Raw genomic sequence first — 18,861 nt, forward strand, 5'->3', positions numbered from 1 at the left:
ACTGGCCGTGGAGAGGCTGGGGTGCCAGACGAAGGTAAGAGTGCAGCGTACTGAGGTGAGAGTTTTGGATGCTGCAAACAATCCTGTGTAGTCTCTTCATTGATACGAGTCCAAAACTGAATTCCCCATTGATCATTGAAAGATGAGGGCACCATGATGCAGATCTCCATTGTCTCACCAGGGTGCCTGGCATGCACAGTAACAGTGTGATGACTTAAACTAATGACATGTTGTTGTTCTCCCTTAGGTTTGCCACCATGTACCCAATCGCAGAACCTTGAAGACCCACCCCTGATGCCAGAGGACCACCAGGCTCCAGATGCACCCGCTTTCAGAACCAGGCACCAGCACAGATACCAGCAACTCGGTGGGCGTTAGATCTTCAACTAGTATCTCGGTGCACAGCGGTGAGGGCCCTTCACACTCACTTGAGGTGCAGGCGGAAACAGAGAGTGCCAGGGTGCTGGCAGTTGGACGACTGCTGGAGACCAGGACGATGCTGAGTCGAAGGCAAATGATGAGCCCCTGGAGTTGTCCCTTAGGTGGCAGATGCTGGACGTCCAGCGGCATGTGTGGGAAGATCTGGCGGAGATCCATGAGGTTATGGATGCCATGGCCTCCGTTAAAGAGGAGTCCGTGTGGAGCATGAGCACTGCGTTGACCCTCATGGCCGAGCGTGCTGCTTCCTCCATTGAGAGAGTGGTGACTCTCATGGAGAGGCTGCTCCAGGGACAGAATGAGGGGTTCCTAGGATTGTGCTCAGACCTGCAAACCCTCACACAGGCACTGACGTCAGGTGGTCGGTATCCATGTGGGAGAAGGATGAGGCACCCAGTATCCCAGCTAGGTGCCTGTGGTGAGCAGGGAGGTCCAGAACAACCTCACATTGGTGCACGAGCTGCCTGTTGTCTCTGCGGGCTCCTCTCAGGGCGCTCTGGATGATGGCAGCAGCTCCTCCTTGGCATCTGATAAGGCTGCGATGACTGGGGAGATACCAGCTGTGGCACTGGCCACTCCCTCCCAGGTGGGGCCAGCACAGGCTCCACTGGCCAGAGGACGACCGCCAAGGTCAACAAGGCCAACAAGACAGCAGAGTCAGCAGCTGCCTCCAATGCTGGTGCCAGTGAGGGGGGAGCACCGAGACGTAGCATCTGTAAACATAAGTTTAAGACACCATGAGCACAAGAGGGACCCGTTCACGGGTGATCTTCTGTTGTGCAATGTTTTGCTTATTTTAACTGGTCTGGGGTTGAAGATCCGAGAAGTTTCTGATAATTTGTGTTGGCCGTCAACATGAGATAAATTTTCTTTTGTCATAACGGCCTGAGTATGCTTCACCTTTTTTATTGAATATGGTACAGGGGACGCCAGTATGTAATGCTGGACATGGGTGGCTGGAAACTTTACTGCACAGGCACTGAGTGGACTTTGGGGTTAAAGGAAAGGGTCATTTCAGACATCCATGAGGTGGCAGCCCTGCCATGAGGTGGAAGCTGGTCTTTGGCAGCCTAGCTGAAGGAGCGTTGGATCAAGGTGTCCCTGCCTCTCTGGAGGTTACCGAGGTCTGGCTCCACTCCCTCAGCATTGTCCTCACCGTACTCCTCTTCTGACTCACTACTGGATTCATCCTCTGTGGCCAGTGCAGCTGGTCAACATCATCGTCCTCCAGTGGGTCCCCCCTTGCCAGTGCCAGATTGTGGAGAGTGCAGCATGCAACCACTATCAATGACACCCACTCTAGGGGGTATTGTAGTGCTCCCCCTGAATGGTCCAGGCATTGGAAGCAAATCTTCAGCAGACCTATGGTTCTCTCTACCACAGCCCTCGTGGAGGCATGACTCCTCTTGTAACGCTGCTCTGCCTCTGTTCTTGGGTGGTGGAGAGGCGTCATAAGCCACCTTTTCAAGGGTTAGTCCTTGTTACCCAGCAGCCATCCATCCAGCCGGGCTGGAGCACTGAAGACCCTTGTCACCTGGGAGTGTCTCAGGATGTAAGTGTCTTGGGAGCTGCCTGGGTACCTTGCCCAGACTTGTAGAATCTGCATCCTCTGGTGACAAACTATCCAAACATTCATGGAGTGGAAGCCCTTCCTGTTGACAAAGGGACCCGGCTGACCCGCTGGCGCCTTGATGGCCACATGTGTACAGTCTATTGCACCCTGGTCATAGGGGATCCCAGCAATCACTGCAAAACCTCTGGCTCACACAGCCTGGCTGGCCTCATCCATATGGAAATGAATGAAAGTCAATACCTGCCTGAACAGAGCTTCTGTCACCAGCTTGATGCAACTGTGGACAGCTGATTGGGAGACTCCACACAGATCCCCCACTGACCCCTGGAAAGAGACGGAGGCATAGAAGTTGAGGGCCGCTGTGACCTTCAGAGCCACTGGCATGGGGTGTCCACCCACACAGTCGGAGCTGATCTCAGGCCCAGTCATCTGACAAATGGAGGTCACGGTCTCCCTGGAGAGGCGGAGCCTCCTTCAGCATTGCACCTCAGACATATTGAGGTAGCTGCATCGCTGCCTGTAAACCCTGGCAGCAGGTTAGTGGTGTCTTCTGCAGCCCCTTCCACCTCAGATTACCTGCTGGCCCTCCGCCCCTTGTGCCTGCGCCTCTCCTCCTACAGGTCACACCCCTGGAAGCTGCACTGGGACACCCGGCCTCCTCTCCCTTCTGTCCCTCTCTTCCTCCTCAGAGGAGGTGCCTCCAGCGGAGACCACAATCCCCATTACCAGGGTAACAGAAGGCTGTCTGATACCTGGAAGGGTCCACACCATCTGAATTGTCTGGGGGCCTTGGAGACATCAAGGAGTCCTGAAAAGAAGCCTGGAAATGCTAACAATGAAGCCCCGAACAGCGAAGAAGCTGCCAAGTCCCAATAAGTCACCAGAAGCAAACTATCTACCAAACTCCTCACTGCTCGCACTGGCAATACCACGGACCCTTTTTATCCCGCCCCCACATGAGGTTTTTGAAATTGTCAGCTGGCCGCCTGCCTGTTTTGCCTGTGCCATGAGCACAAAATCACACGGGTAAGGAAAAATCGGTGTCAGTTTTCTTTTTAATGGCCTGTTAATTAATGGCAGGCAGGGCTCCGGCACCCAGGTGCGCCCCACCAACCAAAACATCGCACGGGTGCGTGACGATGTCGGGACACTCACCCAATGTCATCGCGTGCTGTTTTACGCTCAAGCATGTCGGGTGTGTGCCCACACGCCGAGCGAAAAATCCTGCAAGTTTTCTTCTTTCATTTAAATTAATAGTATTTGCTGTTCATCATCGTTATCTTTCCTCTGTCCTGCTTTTCTGCTCACAATATAAGCAGTAGAAATTATTTGGCAAAGTTATGGAGCCCAACAGTGTGATGGAGATAAATGAACAACTGTAGAGAGGTAATCACAAACCCAGGATGCTTCAGCCATCCTGTCATTTTAAATTAGCTACATGCAAAATGCGCTCTCTGTAACATTTCATCAACACAGCTTAGATTTACAGAGCACCGACAATGCAGATAAATGACCTAAGATGCTTCACAGAGGCATAATTCAAAAACAAATGGATCCTGTCCCAAGGAAGGAGACGTCAGGAATGATAGCGAAAAGCTTGGTCAAAGAGCTGGGCTTGAAGGAGGGAATAAGGGCAGAAATCACAAAGCCAGAGGCCTAAACTGCTTAAAGTGCAACCACCTAATGTGGGAAGGAATGAGGAACACACAGGGGACCAGAAGCAAAATAATGGGAAGTTATTGTTGTGCAATTAGAGGATACAGAGCTAAGCAGGAAGAGACCATGAGAGAATTCAAGCATATGGGGTGAGAATTTTAAGTTTGAGGTGTTGAAGAACGAGGAGCCAAAGTGGCTCAGCAAGGACAGGAGTGATAAGTAAGTGGTCGTTGGTGCTGGATAGGATATAAGAGGCAAAGTTTCCAAACTGATGTTTCCAAAAGATAAAGAATAGGGAAGTGCCCAGGTGAGTATTTGACACAATATTCGTATTTTAACAACTGTCAAGGCTGCCTGCTACAATAATCACTTTTTCCTTCAAAGTACCAAGAGCCAAGAGTTGTATACACTTAAGAAATCAAGTGCTTATCCTGTGCAGAATTGTTAGCCTTTATAATATTTTCCCGAATAACTAATGTTTAAATATGTAGGACCTGTATCTTTTTAAAGATACAGTGCTTCATAAAGTCATTAATTCCTTCTGCAGTTATGGGCTGTAAATGTTTAACCATAACAAAATGGAATTTCCAAACTCAATCTCTTCTATAAGTTTTCCTAGTACGATCGCTCATGTTTGTTTTCCGACATGTACTTTGGTGCTTCAACCCTGGGGTCTCGCTGATCACAGAGATGGGGCATGGAGCAGAGCTTAATTGTACGAGTCCATACCATACCACTTAGAGATCTAATGTGACATTTCATCCAGTACAAAGATAAAAATGCCACATTCTATAGCTTTGCCTCATGCGCTCACAACCATATTGCCTTCAAGTTGCACTTCTTTATAATCAGTCTCCAATCTCGCAGTGGTTATTTTGATCAAAAACCTACAAGCCATTCCCCTGCGTCGGCAGAGCATAAAACACCAGCTATCAAAGTGTGACTTGCACACTACTCTTTAAGGTAATTAAAGGGCGGCAGCTTAAATTACTGACCATGAGTGGCATGTTCCTTTGTTACTTAATCAATAGTTCTTGAGGAAGTTCTCTGCATCACTGGTGCTAATTTTTCTGCAGGCTTTTGTTTATTATCTCCTCTGTACATAACACGATAGGTTTGATATATTGTGTGTGACATAAAAAAAGCAGCCAAAGGCTAAATAAAAGGAATAACAATTTTTTGTCTTATTGCATTATCAGTTTGCGGACTATTGTTCGTGTTTTGATTGGTATCCTAACAGCAGGCTATTTATAATTAAGGCTTAATGCTTTGATGCTTTTTCAGAAAAGCCTGAAGGATTTTAAAAGCTTTGAAGCCTCACAGTAATGTGTTGCAGAACAACAGCTTAAACTTAATAGATTAATTTGGTTTGGATTTTTTAATAATTATAATAAATAAATGTCAGCAAAACTTTAAGGTTAACTTGAAATTAAAATGTATCTTAAGTTATTTTCTTCCCCTAGCAGAGTGCACATACTTTTATTCAACCATTTTACAGGCTAATCTCTGATATTTTATATATCAATAAGTTAGCAAAGTTCATTCACCAAAAGCAGTCTCCTTTTAAAAAAGTTAACATTCCTCTCCAAGCCACACACCATCCTGACTTGAAAATTCAACATCACTGGGTCAAAATCCTTCATTTACTACCTAACAGCACTGTGAGTATGCCAACATCACATGGATTTAAGCAGTTCAAGAAGATGGCTCACTACCTCCTTCTCAAGGGCAATTAGGGGTGGGCAATAAATGCTGGCCTCGCCAGAAATACCTACATCTATGAATGGATAAATAAAAAGTTCTAGGGTCTTCAGACACTACTGTACGTAACTGTATCATGCAATGTAGCACTAAACCATGTAGACTAAATGCCCAGCTTTGACTCTTGACCTCAGCTAATATCTGATATCAGCCGTGATGGTAGGGAGGGAGAAGGACATAATGGGCGGTGTTTAATGGAGATGATGGGGCAATTAACTGGACAACAGCAAGCCGGGGCTGGAAATCCACACCCGCAGAGAGCTGCTGGCCAATCAGAGGCTGGCAGCTCCATTGAACGAAAGTGCTAATGGGGAAGCTGTGGCTGCTGCCAGTATACCCGAGGCCTGGATTCCAGGCCACAGCTGAGTGTTTGCAGGAGGGGGCCACAGGGTGGGGTCATGTGGAAGTGGGGCAAGGAGGATCGGCAACAAGGCTGGGGGCGGTGGTTGACTCTCAGCAGGTATCCCTCTTCTCAATGCCGGATCTTTCAATCAGGCACTTGGAGGCTTTGGACGAGGGCCCCCTCCCGGGAGCCTGCAAGCAACCCCGCACAGGTTTGTTTGTCATGCTCCCTGCATGGCGAGTGCCCCCCCTCCCGCTTGGTTAATATCAGCCGCAACGGGATGGGACTCTTAAGGAGGCATTAATTGCCCACTTAAGGGCCTCAATTGGTAAAGGAACAGAAAGGCCATCCAAGGCCAGCCACTCTTCCTCCTGATTAAACCCCCATTTCCACCAAACTCACCCAAGGGGAGGGCATTAAACTCTATCCAAAAATTGGTTTAACCAATTCTATGAAAGAATGGCTAAAAACAGACAACCAATACCAATCCTGATTTCTATCCAATAGCCCCTAGCACAACCTTTGTGCATGTATCTGTGAAACATGGAGATTAAGAATGACAGGGATCGGCCACAAGCCAAATAGGTATTTAGATTCGGTTAACTATGTTCTCTTGATTTGTTAACTTAGTTTATTTGGTTTGACTCAAAAGAGTTCAAAGAGTTTGATAATTTGCTGAAGTATCAGCGGGTTACTGCTGCAGTGGATTTGGCTGAGTAAGCAGAGTAACTGAAGTGACTGTGTTCATTGCTGTGCATCATTTCACAATGCTTCAAGAATACACAGGGAAATTGTAACGGACCAGTTAGGCCTCCCTTACAATCTACGAGCCAAGAAGGAAGAAGGTAAAGTTGTAGAACTGGAAACAAAAGATGACCACCTATAGATTAAAAACCAAGACACTTTTATTTTGATCCATTTAAAGTTGAGGTGAGTTTGAATTATTCCAAATTTTATTTGAATATCTGGGCCAAGAGGTTCTACTTTGGGTACAGTTAATGGTCTAGATACACATTGCGCTCAAAATTGCACTAGTTTCATAAAATGTATTTTCTGCTCAGGTTTCTCCTCAAACCCATTTGCAGATTTGCCAATTGAAAAATTTGCCATGAACTAAAGCAATCAGGCAGCATTTTAGAATGTAATTTTGTTTTAAAATTTTTGCATTAAAAATATTTCTTAATATATACAGCAGAAAATGGTTTATCACAAAAAAATGAGCATCCTTAATCTGAGTGACTAATTGTTGACCTATGAATAACCCAGTTAAAAATGACTGGAAATGGCTTTTAAAAACTGCTCACAACGATTTGGAACTCTCTCAAAAGCTGGTGGAAGCAGAGGCTTTGAATAGTTTTAAGGCAGAAGTAAATAGACTCTTCATAAGCAAGGGGGTGAAAGGTTATCGGGGGTAGGCGGGTATGTGGGGTGGAGGTTACAGTCAGATCAGCCTTGATCTTATTGAATGGCGGAGAAGGCTCGAGGGAGCCGAGCGGCCTACTCCTGTTCCTAACTTGTGTGTTTGTCTTATCAGCGGGAAATTCAAATCAGTAATACCCACTGTTCAGGTGCTACAGGTGCCGTTTGATGTCCAAGTTGGTGTATGCAGCAGGTGTGCACACTTGTTGTGGAGAGGCGCATCAGATGCAATGTTGGTGAGGGCATTATCCTGGGCATGGTGAACGGCCCCTGGCAGAGTAGGCAGATAAAAGTGCCGGTCAGTGTGCAATGCCAGTGGTGCAATTTTTGAGCTCACCACTCCGATTGATGCTATTTTTTAACCTCACGTTCAGCAGCAGGAAGGAGCCCCACCGATGCAACTATTTACAGATTAGTTGCTGATTGATTTCTCTGGCTCTTGCTTCACAGTTTGCTGCCCACTGTGGCAGGGAGAGATCACTGACCTTTCCTTCCGCAGGGAGAAGCAGGCAGAGCAAGCACACAGCTTTGCCATGATAGCAGACTTCCCCATGGTGCAGGGTGCCATTGATTACACACATAGTGGGCACCCCATGTCAACTGTGCCCCACACCAGAAATGAAAGGAATTCCATTTCCTCAATGTCCGGCTGGTGTGTGGCCGAGGACAGAGAATTATGCAGGTCAATGCCCAGTAGCCTGGCAGCCACCATGCCTTCATTCAGCAGCATTCCACTGTGCCAGCTATCTTTATGCCACCAAGACAAACCAAAGGGTGGCTTCTGGGTGTCAAGGGCTATCTGTTGACTACACGGCTGATGACTCCAGTGTGCAATCCACATGCATACATACACTCAAAGCCTATGTGACAGCACAGATCAGTGGCATGCTGAGACAATGCTTTCAATGCCTGGCAGAGCAGGTGCCAAGATCCATGGTGGGTCTGTCGCATGCTGCATGACCTCACCATTGGTGAGGGGACTACACTTGCCAGGGTGTTGTGGAAATCCAGTAATCGACCCTGAAGATATTGCAAGGATTGCCGAGGCATTCTCCACATGGGTGTGGCAGTGGTCCCCTAAAGCACGGACCCCGCTGTCCTCCCTCAGGAAGACAGTTTTCACCCTCCCAGCCCTGCCACTCCACCAGCTACACGGCAAGCGGCTGAGGAGCAGGAGCATGGGGAGGAGGAAGGACAGCATCAGGAGGAGGAGAAGGAAGGGGTAGAAATGGGAGGCATCAAGGGAAAAATAAAAGTCACCACAAAATAAACATTCCAAACCAAATGTACAGAGCGTACCATATTTCATACAAGAGCCAACTAATCACCCTGCTGCATTATGGTGGCGCCTGTCCTTGCTGTTTTTGCCTGTCCTGGTCTCCTACACACAGTGCAACCCCAGTGGCTGCAGCATGGCTGGTGGAAGACTGCTGATTTTCAGTGGAGGAGATGGCAGATGGAGCTGGAGGACAGCCTGGAGCAGCTCTGGGTTTAAAAGGCCCCGCTTTGGACCGCACCATCGCGGCACAGAAAGGCAGCAGTCTTGGCTGGGTAGCTAGTGGAAGGAAGCATGGTGGAGTGGCAGGGCTGGGAGGGTGAATACTGTCTTCCTGAGGGAGGACAGCGGGGTTCGTGCTTTAGGGGACCACTGCCACACCCATGTGGGGAATGCCTCAGCAATCCTTGAAATATCTTCAGGGTAGATTACTGGATTTCCACAACACCCTGCAACCGCACCCCCCCATGCTGTAATGTACAGCCATGATGGCAGCAGCCTGAGTTTGCTTAGCAGCAAGCTGAGCTTGTATGGCTTCAGTCTGAGCTTTCACTGCAGAAGTTGGGGGGGCTTCTACTTGTACTGCAAAGAAAGCTTCAACATCGGCCATCAGATGCTGCACCATAGTTGGGTCCACAAGCGTCCTCGTGGAATTGACCATCACTTCCATTCTCGAAAGGATGGGAGCCAAGCTCTGAGCAAAGCTCAGTATGAAGCTGGTGTCGGATTCTTCCACACTACTCAACATTGATCGCAGCTTTCCGGCAGACCTGCCAATGCAGCAAACCTTTTTTTGCTGTGCATAGCCATCCGGCTTCTTCTGTAACCTGTCACAGCAAAGTGCTCGTCTGTGTCCTCTGCAGCAGAATGCGTGCACAACCTCACCCTCCAGTCAGCTGGCCCCTTGACTACCCTTTCCTCCTGCCCTGGCTGCAGCCCATACGTGCCCCGTGTCACACCACATGCAGACCCCACCTTTATGCTAGTCTTCATGTCATGTGCAGTGTCAGTATCTGAGCTGATGACTGCAAGTGTGAAATTGAGTGACGATGCTGTGTCTTCATCATCACTGACGTCTTGGTGTTCCTTCCCCGCCTGGCCAGGTTACAGTTCTCAGGTATTCAAAAGGAGAAAGGCATGAGGTTAAGGTTGTGATGCAGGGAAGGGGGGCAAGTAAGATGCACATGCTTATACCATCTACAGCTTGTAAACCAGAAGAAAGTATGGGATGGGGGGGTGCAAGTGAGATATGAGAAAGAAGATTAGGTACTATCATCTTAAGTGGTTTCAGCCCCACCACTTGCCATGGCCTCAGTAATGGGTGTGCCAAAAATGGGCAGCAGGATCTCCGCCAAGGGGCTTAGGAGGTGCAGTTGTGCCTGGCCCCATCCTGCTGCCTCTGGCTGTGTGCTACCTTGTCCTGCAAGAGAGAGAAAAGTGTGTCAGTGAGTGTGGTGTACTGTGTTTGGGTGATGTGGCTGTCATGGTTGAATAACTGGCAATGTGTGAAAGCTGTGAGATGCGAGAAAGAGGTTTGGAGGCATGTTCAATTTGTGAGGGTGAGCTGAAGCAACGAATGTGAGTTTTAATGAGTTGTGACATATAAAAATGTGTCGGTCGGTGCGTGATGGGAGTGTGGTACAATGAGTAGAGTATGAGGCTAGTGGTGCAGTTGGGGGATTTGAAGCTTGAAGATGCATTCTCTTACCTTGACCACTCACGTAAGCTTATTGAACTTCATGCAGGCCTTTGCAGCTTGGCTCCTGGCACAGATTGTCAGGACTGTCTGCTCCAACTGCCTTTGACTGTGTGTTTGGATTGCCCCCTGGTCATCTGGCCCTCTGTGAATACTTTGCAGCTCTTCCACCAAATCCTCCAGTATAGCATCTGAAAACCTTAGACCCCTCACCCCCCCAACCCACATTCTCCCAAGTTATGCCATTAACCAATGTTCCCAAGACAGATTCAGCTCACAAAAATCTCCCGGTACCATCATCAACCACAACATACCTCCTCTTTAAGAGGTGCAAGCTAGGTTTAAGCAGTTGCAGGCTAGTTTTAACAGGTGAAAGCAAAATATTGCGGAAGCTGGAAATTGGAAATCAAAACAAAAATGCTGGAAAAGCTCAGCAGGTCTGGCAACACCTGTAGAGAGAGAAACGCTTCGAGTCCGTATGACTCATCTTCATTGCTCTGAGGAAGAGTTGTACAGACTCAAAACATTAACTCTGTTTCTCTCTCCACAGGTGCTGCCAGACCTGCTGAGTTTTTCCAGCATTTTAGGTTTAACAGGCGCTAGCCACTCACAATAATGGCCCCCTGCTAAAGCAAGCAGCTAATAAATAGTGCAGTTAGCGCTGGCTGTTTGCTGCAACCATGTAACACAGCAAGCATCACAGAATTGAGCACAAGCAGAGAAATCACTCCTTACACAAAAGAAAATAGTCCCGATCTTTTCATCTCGTTGCATTTGCACAACCTCTCTGGGCTGGTAACATGTTTTAAATGTAAATACACAAATGAGGTGGTGGGTGACTAAATCTTAAATATTTGGCTGTTCTTTCCAAAATTCCCAATGATTCCTCATAATTGTAAGCACTACCCTAAGCAGGAATTTTGAAGAACTTGGTGTAGCAAAGTTATACTTAAAAATTAATTCACTTAAGCTACCAATTTAGTCTTCAAAACTAATATTTGGATCAAATAGCCAAATCACTTTTTCTCGTAAGAGCCTTTTGAATTCATGAAATTTTGATACAGTGGAAAGTCCGATTCACTCTTAACTGCACATTGAGAATCCCCAAGTGTGAATTCACCTCAGCACCTCTTTAGGATTATTAGATCATTTGAGTTGTGCTGCTATCTGCACAACAGAAATGCAGATAATGTGTTGCTTTAAAATTGGCCCGATCTGTTTTATTAGCTGCTGGTGGCGGTGGGCTGGGGGAGGGGGAGGGGGGGAGGTGCTTTTGAGTTCGCAGAAAGTTGCACTTCTACACATCATTCTCCCTGACTAAACCTCCCTCTTCCAGCCATTAATGCTCGATTTGCATTCATGCTGGGAAACTACAAGAGTCCAGCTCTTTGTTGTCTGCCAGATTACAAATGTTGCATTTCTCTAGTATTTGCATACTTTGATTAATGAACATCTGGTGTTACACCATCACTTGGGAAAAGCTGGATGCCAAACAGTTCATTATCTTCTATTATTTTACACTCTATTAAAATGACAGACTTCAACAAGCATCTCCTGACAAAGTTAGTTTATTAGGAAGAGCTTGTTAATATAATACAAAAACAGAATTACCTGGAAAAACTCAGCAGGTCTGGCAGCATCGGCGGAGAAGAAAAGAGTTGACGTTTCGAGTCCTCATGACCGTTCGACAGAACTTGAGTGAGTCCAAGAAAGGGTGAAATATAAGCTGGTTTAAGGTGTGGGGTGGGGGGGAGGTTTGGGTGGGGGGGGGAGAGAGAGAGAAGTGGAGGGGGTTGGTGTGGTTGTAGGGACAAACAAGCAGTAATAGAAGCAGATCATCAAAAGATGTCACAAACAACAGAACAAAAGAACACATAGGTGTTAAAGTTGGTGATATTATCTCAACGAATGTGCTAATTAAGAATGGATGGTAGGGCACTAAAGATATAGCTCTAGTGGAGGTGGGGGGAGCATAAAAGATTTAAAAATATTTAAAAATAATGGAAATAGGTGAGAAAAGAAAAATCTATATAATTTATTGGAAAAAACAAAAGGAAGGGGGAAGAAACAGAAAGTGGGGGGGGGGGATGGAGGAGGGAGCTCAAGACCTAAAGTTGTTGAATTCAATATTCAGTCCGGAAGGCTGTAAAGTGCCTAGTCGGAAGATGTTGTTCTCCTATTGCTACTGTTTCAAGTTACTTCAAGCTGATGTTAATGTAACCTCTTGTTTCAATGTGTAGTAGTACTCTGTACATTGTACTTTAAAAATATCTTAAAATACGATGAAGAAAAGTACACAGGCTTTGTCAAATCTGTTGTCAAAGTTTTGAGGTAAAATAGATTCACAAATATAACTATTTGCGTACAAAGTATGCTGCCTAGAAGCTGGTGTTTGTGATGGTGAGGAGGATTGCAAGTACCAGTAGCTCTCCGGTTGTAACACCCGTCTCCGTGAAATAGGGCATCAGCAGAATGGAATCATTGTTGCATTGGGTTTTTCAGGTGTACAGATTTACCAGAAAAGCGTTTTTTAAAATTCATTTATGGGATGTGGGCTTCACTGGCTGGGCCAGCATTTATTGCCCATCCCTAGTTGCCCTTGAGAAGGCGGTGGTGAGCTGCTCTCTTGAACTGCTGCAGTCCCTGCGATGTAAGTGCACTCACAGTGGTGTTAGGAAGGGAGTGCCAGGATTTTGACCCAGCTGTGAAACAATAAATATCAATGGTCACCCCCCCCATCGAAATAAAAGCAAAATGCTGCAGGCATTGGAATCTGAAATGAAAATAGAAAAAGCATGGAAATACTCAGCAGGTCAGACAACATTGGCGAAGGAAGAACTCAACTCCACTGAAAGATCATCGACCTGAAGCCTTAACAATGTTTCTGTCTCCACAGATGCTGCCTGGCCTGTTAAGCATTTCCAGCACTTTCTGTTTTTATTTCAGCCCCATCGATCTGCTTGGCCCCACACAGAAGTTGCTGGGAAGATCTGGAGCTTCAAGGATCGACTGCTTATAAACTGAAGCCTGTGATCCTTGGGCCTGCGCTGATCTTGTTGATCCCAGTGAGAGTGCAGCTTCGGCAGCTATGAGCTCAGGGAGGAGATCAGCCAAGGTTCCTGCTGCTACAAGAATATACATGTGTGTGGATGTTGAGTGAGGACAGGATCAAGGTCCTTCATAGTTGAATGCTCTGCCGACATATTGGGGCCATTGTGACTTTGGACGATGGTATAAATGATCCACAATCACATGCTATGCACAAATACCCAAAGTCAAATTTACCCTCACTCTACCTGTCTCACATATCAAGAACGTAGGGGATTTTATGGCTAATTCTTTGAGGCCTGTGTTCTTACATCTTATCAGGGTTACAAATGAAAGCTTAGTTTTATCAGTAGGATTGTTGGCCAACGCACTAATTCAGTCTGAACCTCCATGCACAGAAAGATCAAAACACTGCTGTTGTCCTTCCTGTAATATCAATAATCACATATGGAAACAATACCTGAAAGAGGTTGCATCTTGTTGAAGTTTTTCATATTGATTGAAATCACAACAACCCTCCCACCTCCATGTTCCAGCGATTTAATTCTCCACCATTCTTCAGATTTCTTGAAGCCATGCAGGAGCTGCCAAGAGGATGGACAGGCACTCTGGAGCCTGAGTCAGGTTCCATTCCCCACCTCGCTGGTTAAAGGGAGCATGTGTGGATTCATTTCCTTTTCCCCCTTTCTCCTCACCACCACACGCATCACAGAAAAACATCTGCTTCTTAATTATTGCCAGTGTTGCTTAAAATGGAAATGTTCACTGTGAAATGAATTTTCTGACATCAGTATACATCCTTCGACACCTTTCATCAATGTCTTGCACTGTTTCAACTTGTCAAATACTTATTTTGTTCAATCATTTTGCCCTTCCACCCTTTGCTCAGCAAGGGAATTAACATAGAATTGCATGTGATTTACAGCATATTCACAGAATGAAGCAGATCGTTCAGCTCAACAGGCCTATGCCCGTGTTTATAAGAATATAAGACATAGGCACAGGTGTAGGCCATTCAGCCCCTCAAGTCTACTCCACCATTCAATTAGATCACAGGTGATCTGATTGTGATCTCAACTCCACTTTCCGGCCTGCCCTTCATAACCCTTGACTTCCTTGTCTATCAACAATCTGTCAACTCATCCTTGAATATATTCAATGACCTGGCCTCCACTGCCCTCTGTGGAAGAGAATTCCAAACCCTAATGACCCTCAGAGAAGAAATCCGTCCTTATCTCTGTCTTAAATGGAGAAGCCTTATATAAAAGTGTGCCCCCTAGTTCTATATTATTCTCCACACATGCGCCATTCAACTTTACTTAAAAACAAAAAAACTGCGGATGCTGGAAATCCAAAACAAAAACAGAATTACCTGGAAAAACTCAGCAGGTCTGGCAGCATCGGCGGAGAAGAAAAGAGTTGATGTTTCGAGTCCTCATGACCCTTCTACAGAACTTGGTTCTGTCGAAGGGTCATGAGGACTTGAAATGTCAAGTCTTTTCTTCTCCGCCGATGCTGCCAGACCTGCTGAGTTTTTCCAGGTAATTCTCTTTTTGTTTTTTATCCAACTTTACTTATTCACTTTATCCCATAACTTTCTGTTCCTTTCGCCCTCATGTGTTTGTCTAGCTTTTCATTAAATACATCTATGTTATTCACCTCAGTCACTCCATGTGGTTTCATGGAGTTTCAGTAAGTTTCACATTCTAACTATTAATTAGCAATCACCTAGAGATGTATATTTTGAATCAAACAGTATTACAAAAAAGTCTTGTGGCTGTGTGATGTAGTGTGTGTTGAGTCCCTTAAACCGATCAAAGAACAAGAGCTAGAGGTCATGGCCCCTTTGTCCATCACTTGAGTTCAGCATGCTGAGCACTGCTGCCAGCAAACCAGCTTTCCCGCTGGCAAATCCTATGAGGTTGAACATTGGTTCATGCTTGATATACCCACATTGCAAATGGGCATATCCCAGGGCAAAGAATGAGCAATATCATAAGAGGTCCCCTGAAATTACATATAAATGAATCAAGCACTAAACCCACTCTGCCCTGAAACATGTAGGTAGCATCATTAACATACTCTTCGACACAATTAAATTGGTCTAATTTGATTGACGCCTTTGGGTGCCAGTTTTACTGCCATCATTATTTATACTGATCCATTGTAAGAGAAAGACCTGGCCAGCATCTAAAATTCTCCAGGCTTGCAGTTAAAACTAAAGATTCTACTCATCATATTTACCCAATAAAAAATTCCAGTCTGCCTTGTTTTTAATTGCAAATCCTGCTCCAGGGACTGGCTCGCTTGCTTAAGAGGCAGCAATGTTCCATTCACCACTGAACATACTGCAGTCAATTATGGTAATGAATTGTCAATAAATATAAAAATTTAATATAGTCGGCTCAGAATGAGTGGCAGATATGGACTTGCCTCACAGACAAATCTGCTACCGCTGCAAATATTAAGTGCACCTGAAAGCTGCTGGCAGGCATACAAGTCTATAAGGACCTATAGCACAGCTCAGGGAATTAAAGAGCCCAATGGACAGGTCCCATGTGATGGCATCTCACCATGCACTTTGAGACGTCATCTACATGAATATTGTAAAATACTTCACAATTAATATCAAAGGTCTAAATTAAAAATAAACAAGAGAAAGATAATTTGGAATTCCTCTTCGAGAACACCATTTCCTGATGAGGTTCTCCTTTAACAAGTACTGCGTACTTCATGTCTGATTGCTAGGATTAAGTAAGGGTTGTGGGAAACCACACCACAAAGGATGGCTTTGGGCTGTATCCTCTATTAATCTGTGCTCCATTGTTAAACCACAAAACTCACAAGTAAGCACTTATCTCCTAGCTCAGAGATTAAACCGCATTTCATTTTCAATGTGGTCAAACCTGAAGTTGAAGTAGAGAACATAAAGATGATTCCTTGGAATAAAATAGGCACAATGAATTATAAATTTTAAAGATCAGTTTCTTTTGTCTTTTCCAGGTGGATTTCTCTGTAATCGCTTCACAGGCAGGGAGCACTCTCAATAATCTCATGAGTCACGCTCAGGAGCTTGTGCTGAAACTTCGCTCATTACAGCTTGATCAGCGAGAGTTTGTGTGCCTCAAGTTCCTTGTGCTCTTCAGTCTAGGTAAGTACGTCCTTCTTTTATCATTCAACCTCATGTTATTGCACTCAGCTGGATTCCATGAACTGAAGCAAGTAGACTAGTTAGCTCTCAGGTTAAAAATTTACGGGCAGTTATTGAGGCATCTACATTGTCAATCATAGATTGATTGATAGTAGGGAAAAGATACAGGGCAACATAGACCTGCATATCTATAGAAACTGCTAGGTGGTACTCTTATGAAGAAAATATGGGATAATCTTTGAAATGATTGAGGGACATAAATTTATAGCTCTCATTTTTCAGTAGAATTGAGAACTGAATTTGGATCCTCCATTGAGATATAACAGAATCAGTGTACACGTATTCATGAAAACACAAATGCAATTGCCACTTTTTTCCACTGATTCCTTAACACATCTTTTATATCCAGAGGATAGCAGGTACCTGTGAGTTGTTAACAGACAGCAAAATTAATGAGTTGCTAAGATGATCTTATAAATTACAAGAGTAAGCCCAAATCAGCTGTAACTATTATTCAAGCCCCCAGAGAGAAATCACTGCCAAATACTTGTTATGTTAAAGATGTGTACACACACACACACACGCATGCACGCAAATACTTTTATATCTTGTTGCACTTTTGCACTCGTAAATGAAAACCAGCCACTGTGTAAAAATATGCGGATTATCCACTACTGCCCATTTCCACCTGCATGTAAAAGTGAAGACTTTCTATGTAACATAAACACTCATCATATATGGTGATTGCTTTATTCTATTTACATTCCTGTCTTTTGATGGTGATAGTTATTATGACAGCCATTGATGGCTAGCATGTTACTTCCAGTTAATCCATAATGATATCCTCAGTGGGCAAATCATCGTAACAACACCAATGCAAGTTTAACAAGTGATTTATCAGCAGTGGTACCATCACGTTCATCACCTAGAAAATCACAAAGTCAGTATATGTGTTTATGAATATCCATAATATTATCAATATATAAATCTATATAATTTATAGATTTAAAAATGTTGCTTCCTGCACCATCATCAGATGTTGCTAGGCATCACAATGGTTTCAATTCCCCATCCCCAACAAAAGGAGAGATTTTGAGGCTCTCGCTTGATGGATAGCACACTGAGACAATGCCACTCTGTTCCCCATCATTACTGAGCCCATTGCTAGATTGTCTGGCTTCTCAAAATAGGTGAAGCAAATGCATATCCAACCTGTGTACTTCAATTGGAATTCTCCGATGCCCGTAGCACCCTAATGTCATTTTAGAAGTCTACTGGGTGGAGAATGCAGCACATACACTCCATCCTGTCACCATCTGGTAGCCCTATCAAAGAAGAGCCTGAAGTTAAACAGTCCTGTATTTTTGGTGGGCCAGGAGGAACAGGGGTGCTCAGCTCAGGAATCAGCAAAGGATTTGGTAAAAAAACAGGATGTGGGGGAAGAAATATATAAAGGGCTCCTCTGTTCTTTCTGAATAGCTGACATGTGCATTCCTTTTACTGATCCTGGTACTATTTCATCATTTTCCTCCAGTGACCTCTCCCGTTTGTTACCATCTCCCTCCAAACGCTGATCCCATTTACATAGTTCTTACAATCTTTCCCTTGCATTTTTTCTAAGCTCTATAGTTAACTCAGTAAATGACTTGAAGAGAAAAAGAACATATCAGTTCCTCAAGTCCCCCTGCATGGCCGAACAGTGTTTCCCTCATTCTAGTAGAATCTTGATTATCTGCTAATTTCCATTATTCATGATATATCATATTGTGAGAACACTAATCAAGGTTGAACCAAAATTGATCGCACTTTGGTTGTTGGTATTCTGGAATCTTCCCTATTTACATCATGTCTTTAAGAGGACTGATGCCAATGGAGAAACACCAGCATGGAGTTGAGCTGCTAACTTTTATTATCTGGTTGAGCACCTGTTTTCCCATTGGGGTTGGTCCTTATGGAGCAGCAATGGTGAAAATTGGTTGTTCAATTTTGTGGGCTGCTTGGCTAGTTCAGTATGGGTACTGTTATCCAACGCTTATCCAATGAGCATTTCAATCACAGTTGAAGAGCAAGGTAAATCTCTATAAAGATGTGGGAAGAGGATCATGAGTCAGAAGTATGAGTATTAGAAGATCCAATAAGCATGAAAGGACCTTAAGGAACCAGGCAGGGAAGGGTTATATTTGAATAGCTCTGGCGTATACTATTGGAGATGCTTCAATAATCAGTAGCACCAAACTAAATTCTCAAAATTCGCTGAAGAAAAAGGAGTAGAATTATCAGTTGTAGTGAATAGCCCACATCAATCAATTCCTCAGTCCATCACAGTTTCTGAGCCATTAACAGTGACATTTGTGCAGATTTAGTTCAGTCTTTCCTGCAGACAAGCTATCCATTAGGCTGAATATTTACTTGGGAGACAGACTGATGCACTAGTTTTGTAAGTGTCCCTTCAAGTCTGGGACTTGCGTTCATCTCAGGCCCAGAAAAATGGGATTAAAGC

The 18,861-nt window shown here is 44.9% G+C and overlaps 1 protein-coding gene across 3 annotated transcripts in view; it reads left to right on the forward strand.

Annotated features, from left to right (window-relative positions):
- Nucleotides 1-18,861, forward strand: part of nr5a2 (nuclear receptor subfamily 5, group A, member 2) — a 189,565-nt gene that overhangs the window by 107,809 nt on the left and 62,895 nt on the right. For all 3 annotated transcript variants that reach the window (XM_041208469.1, XM_041208467.1, XM_041208468.1), the window contains one exon: nt 16,214-16,361. In XM_041208469.1, the coding sequence (XP_041064403.1) occupies nt 16,214-16,361 (148 nt within the window). The remainder of the gene's footprint in view (nt 1-16,213; nt 16,362-18,861) is intronic.

The sequence above is a fragment of the Carcharodon carcharias genome, chromosome 16, assembly GCF_017639515.1.
Source record: "Carcharodon carcharias isolate sCarCar2 chromosome 16, sCarCar2.pri, whole genome shotgun sequence".
NCBI classification, from domain to species: domain Eukaryota; kingdom Metazoa; phylum Chordata; class Chondrichthyes; order Lamniformes; family Lamnidae; genus Carcharodon; species Carcharodon carcharias.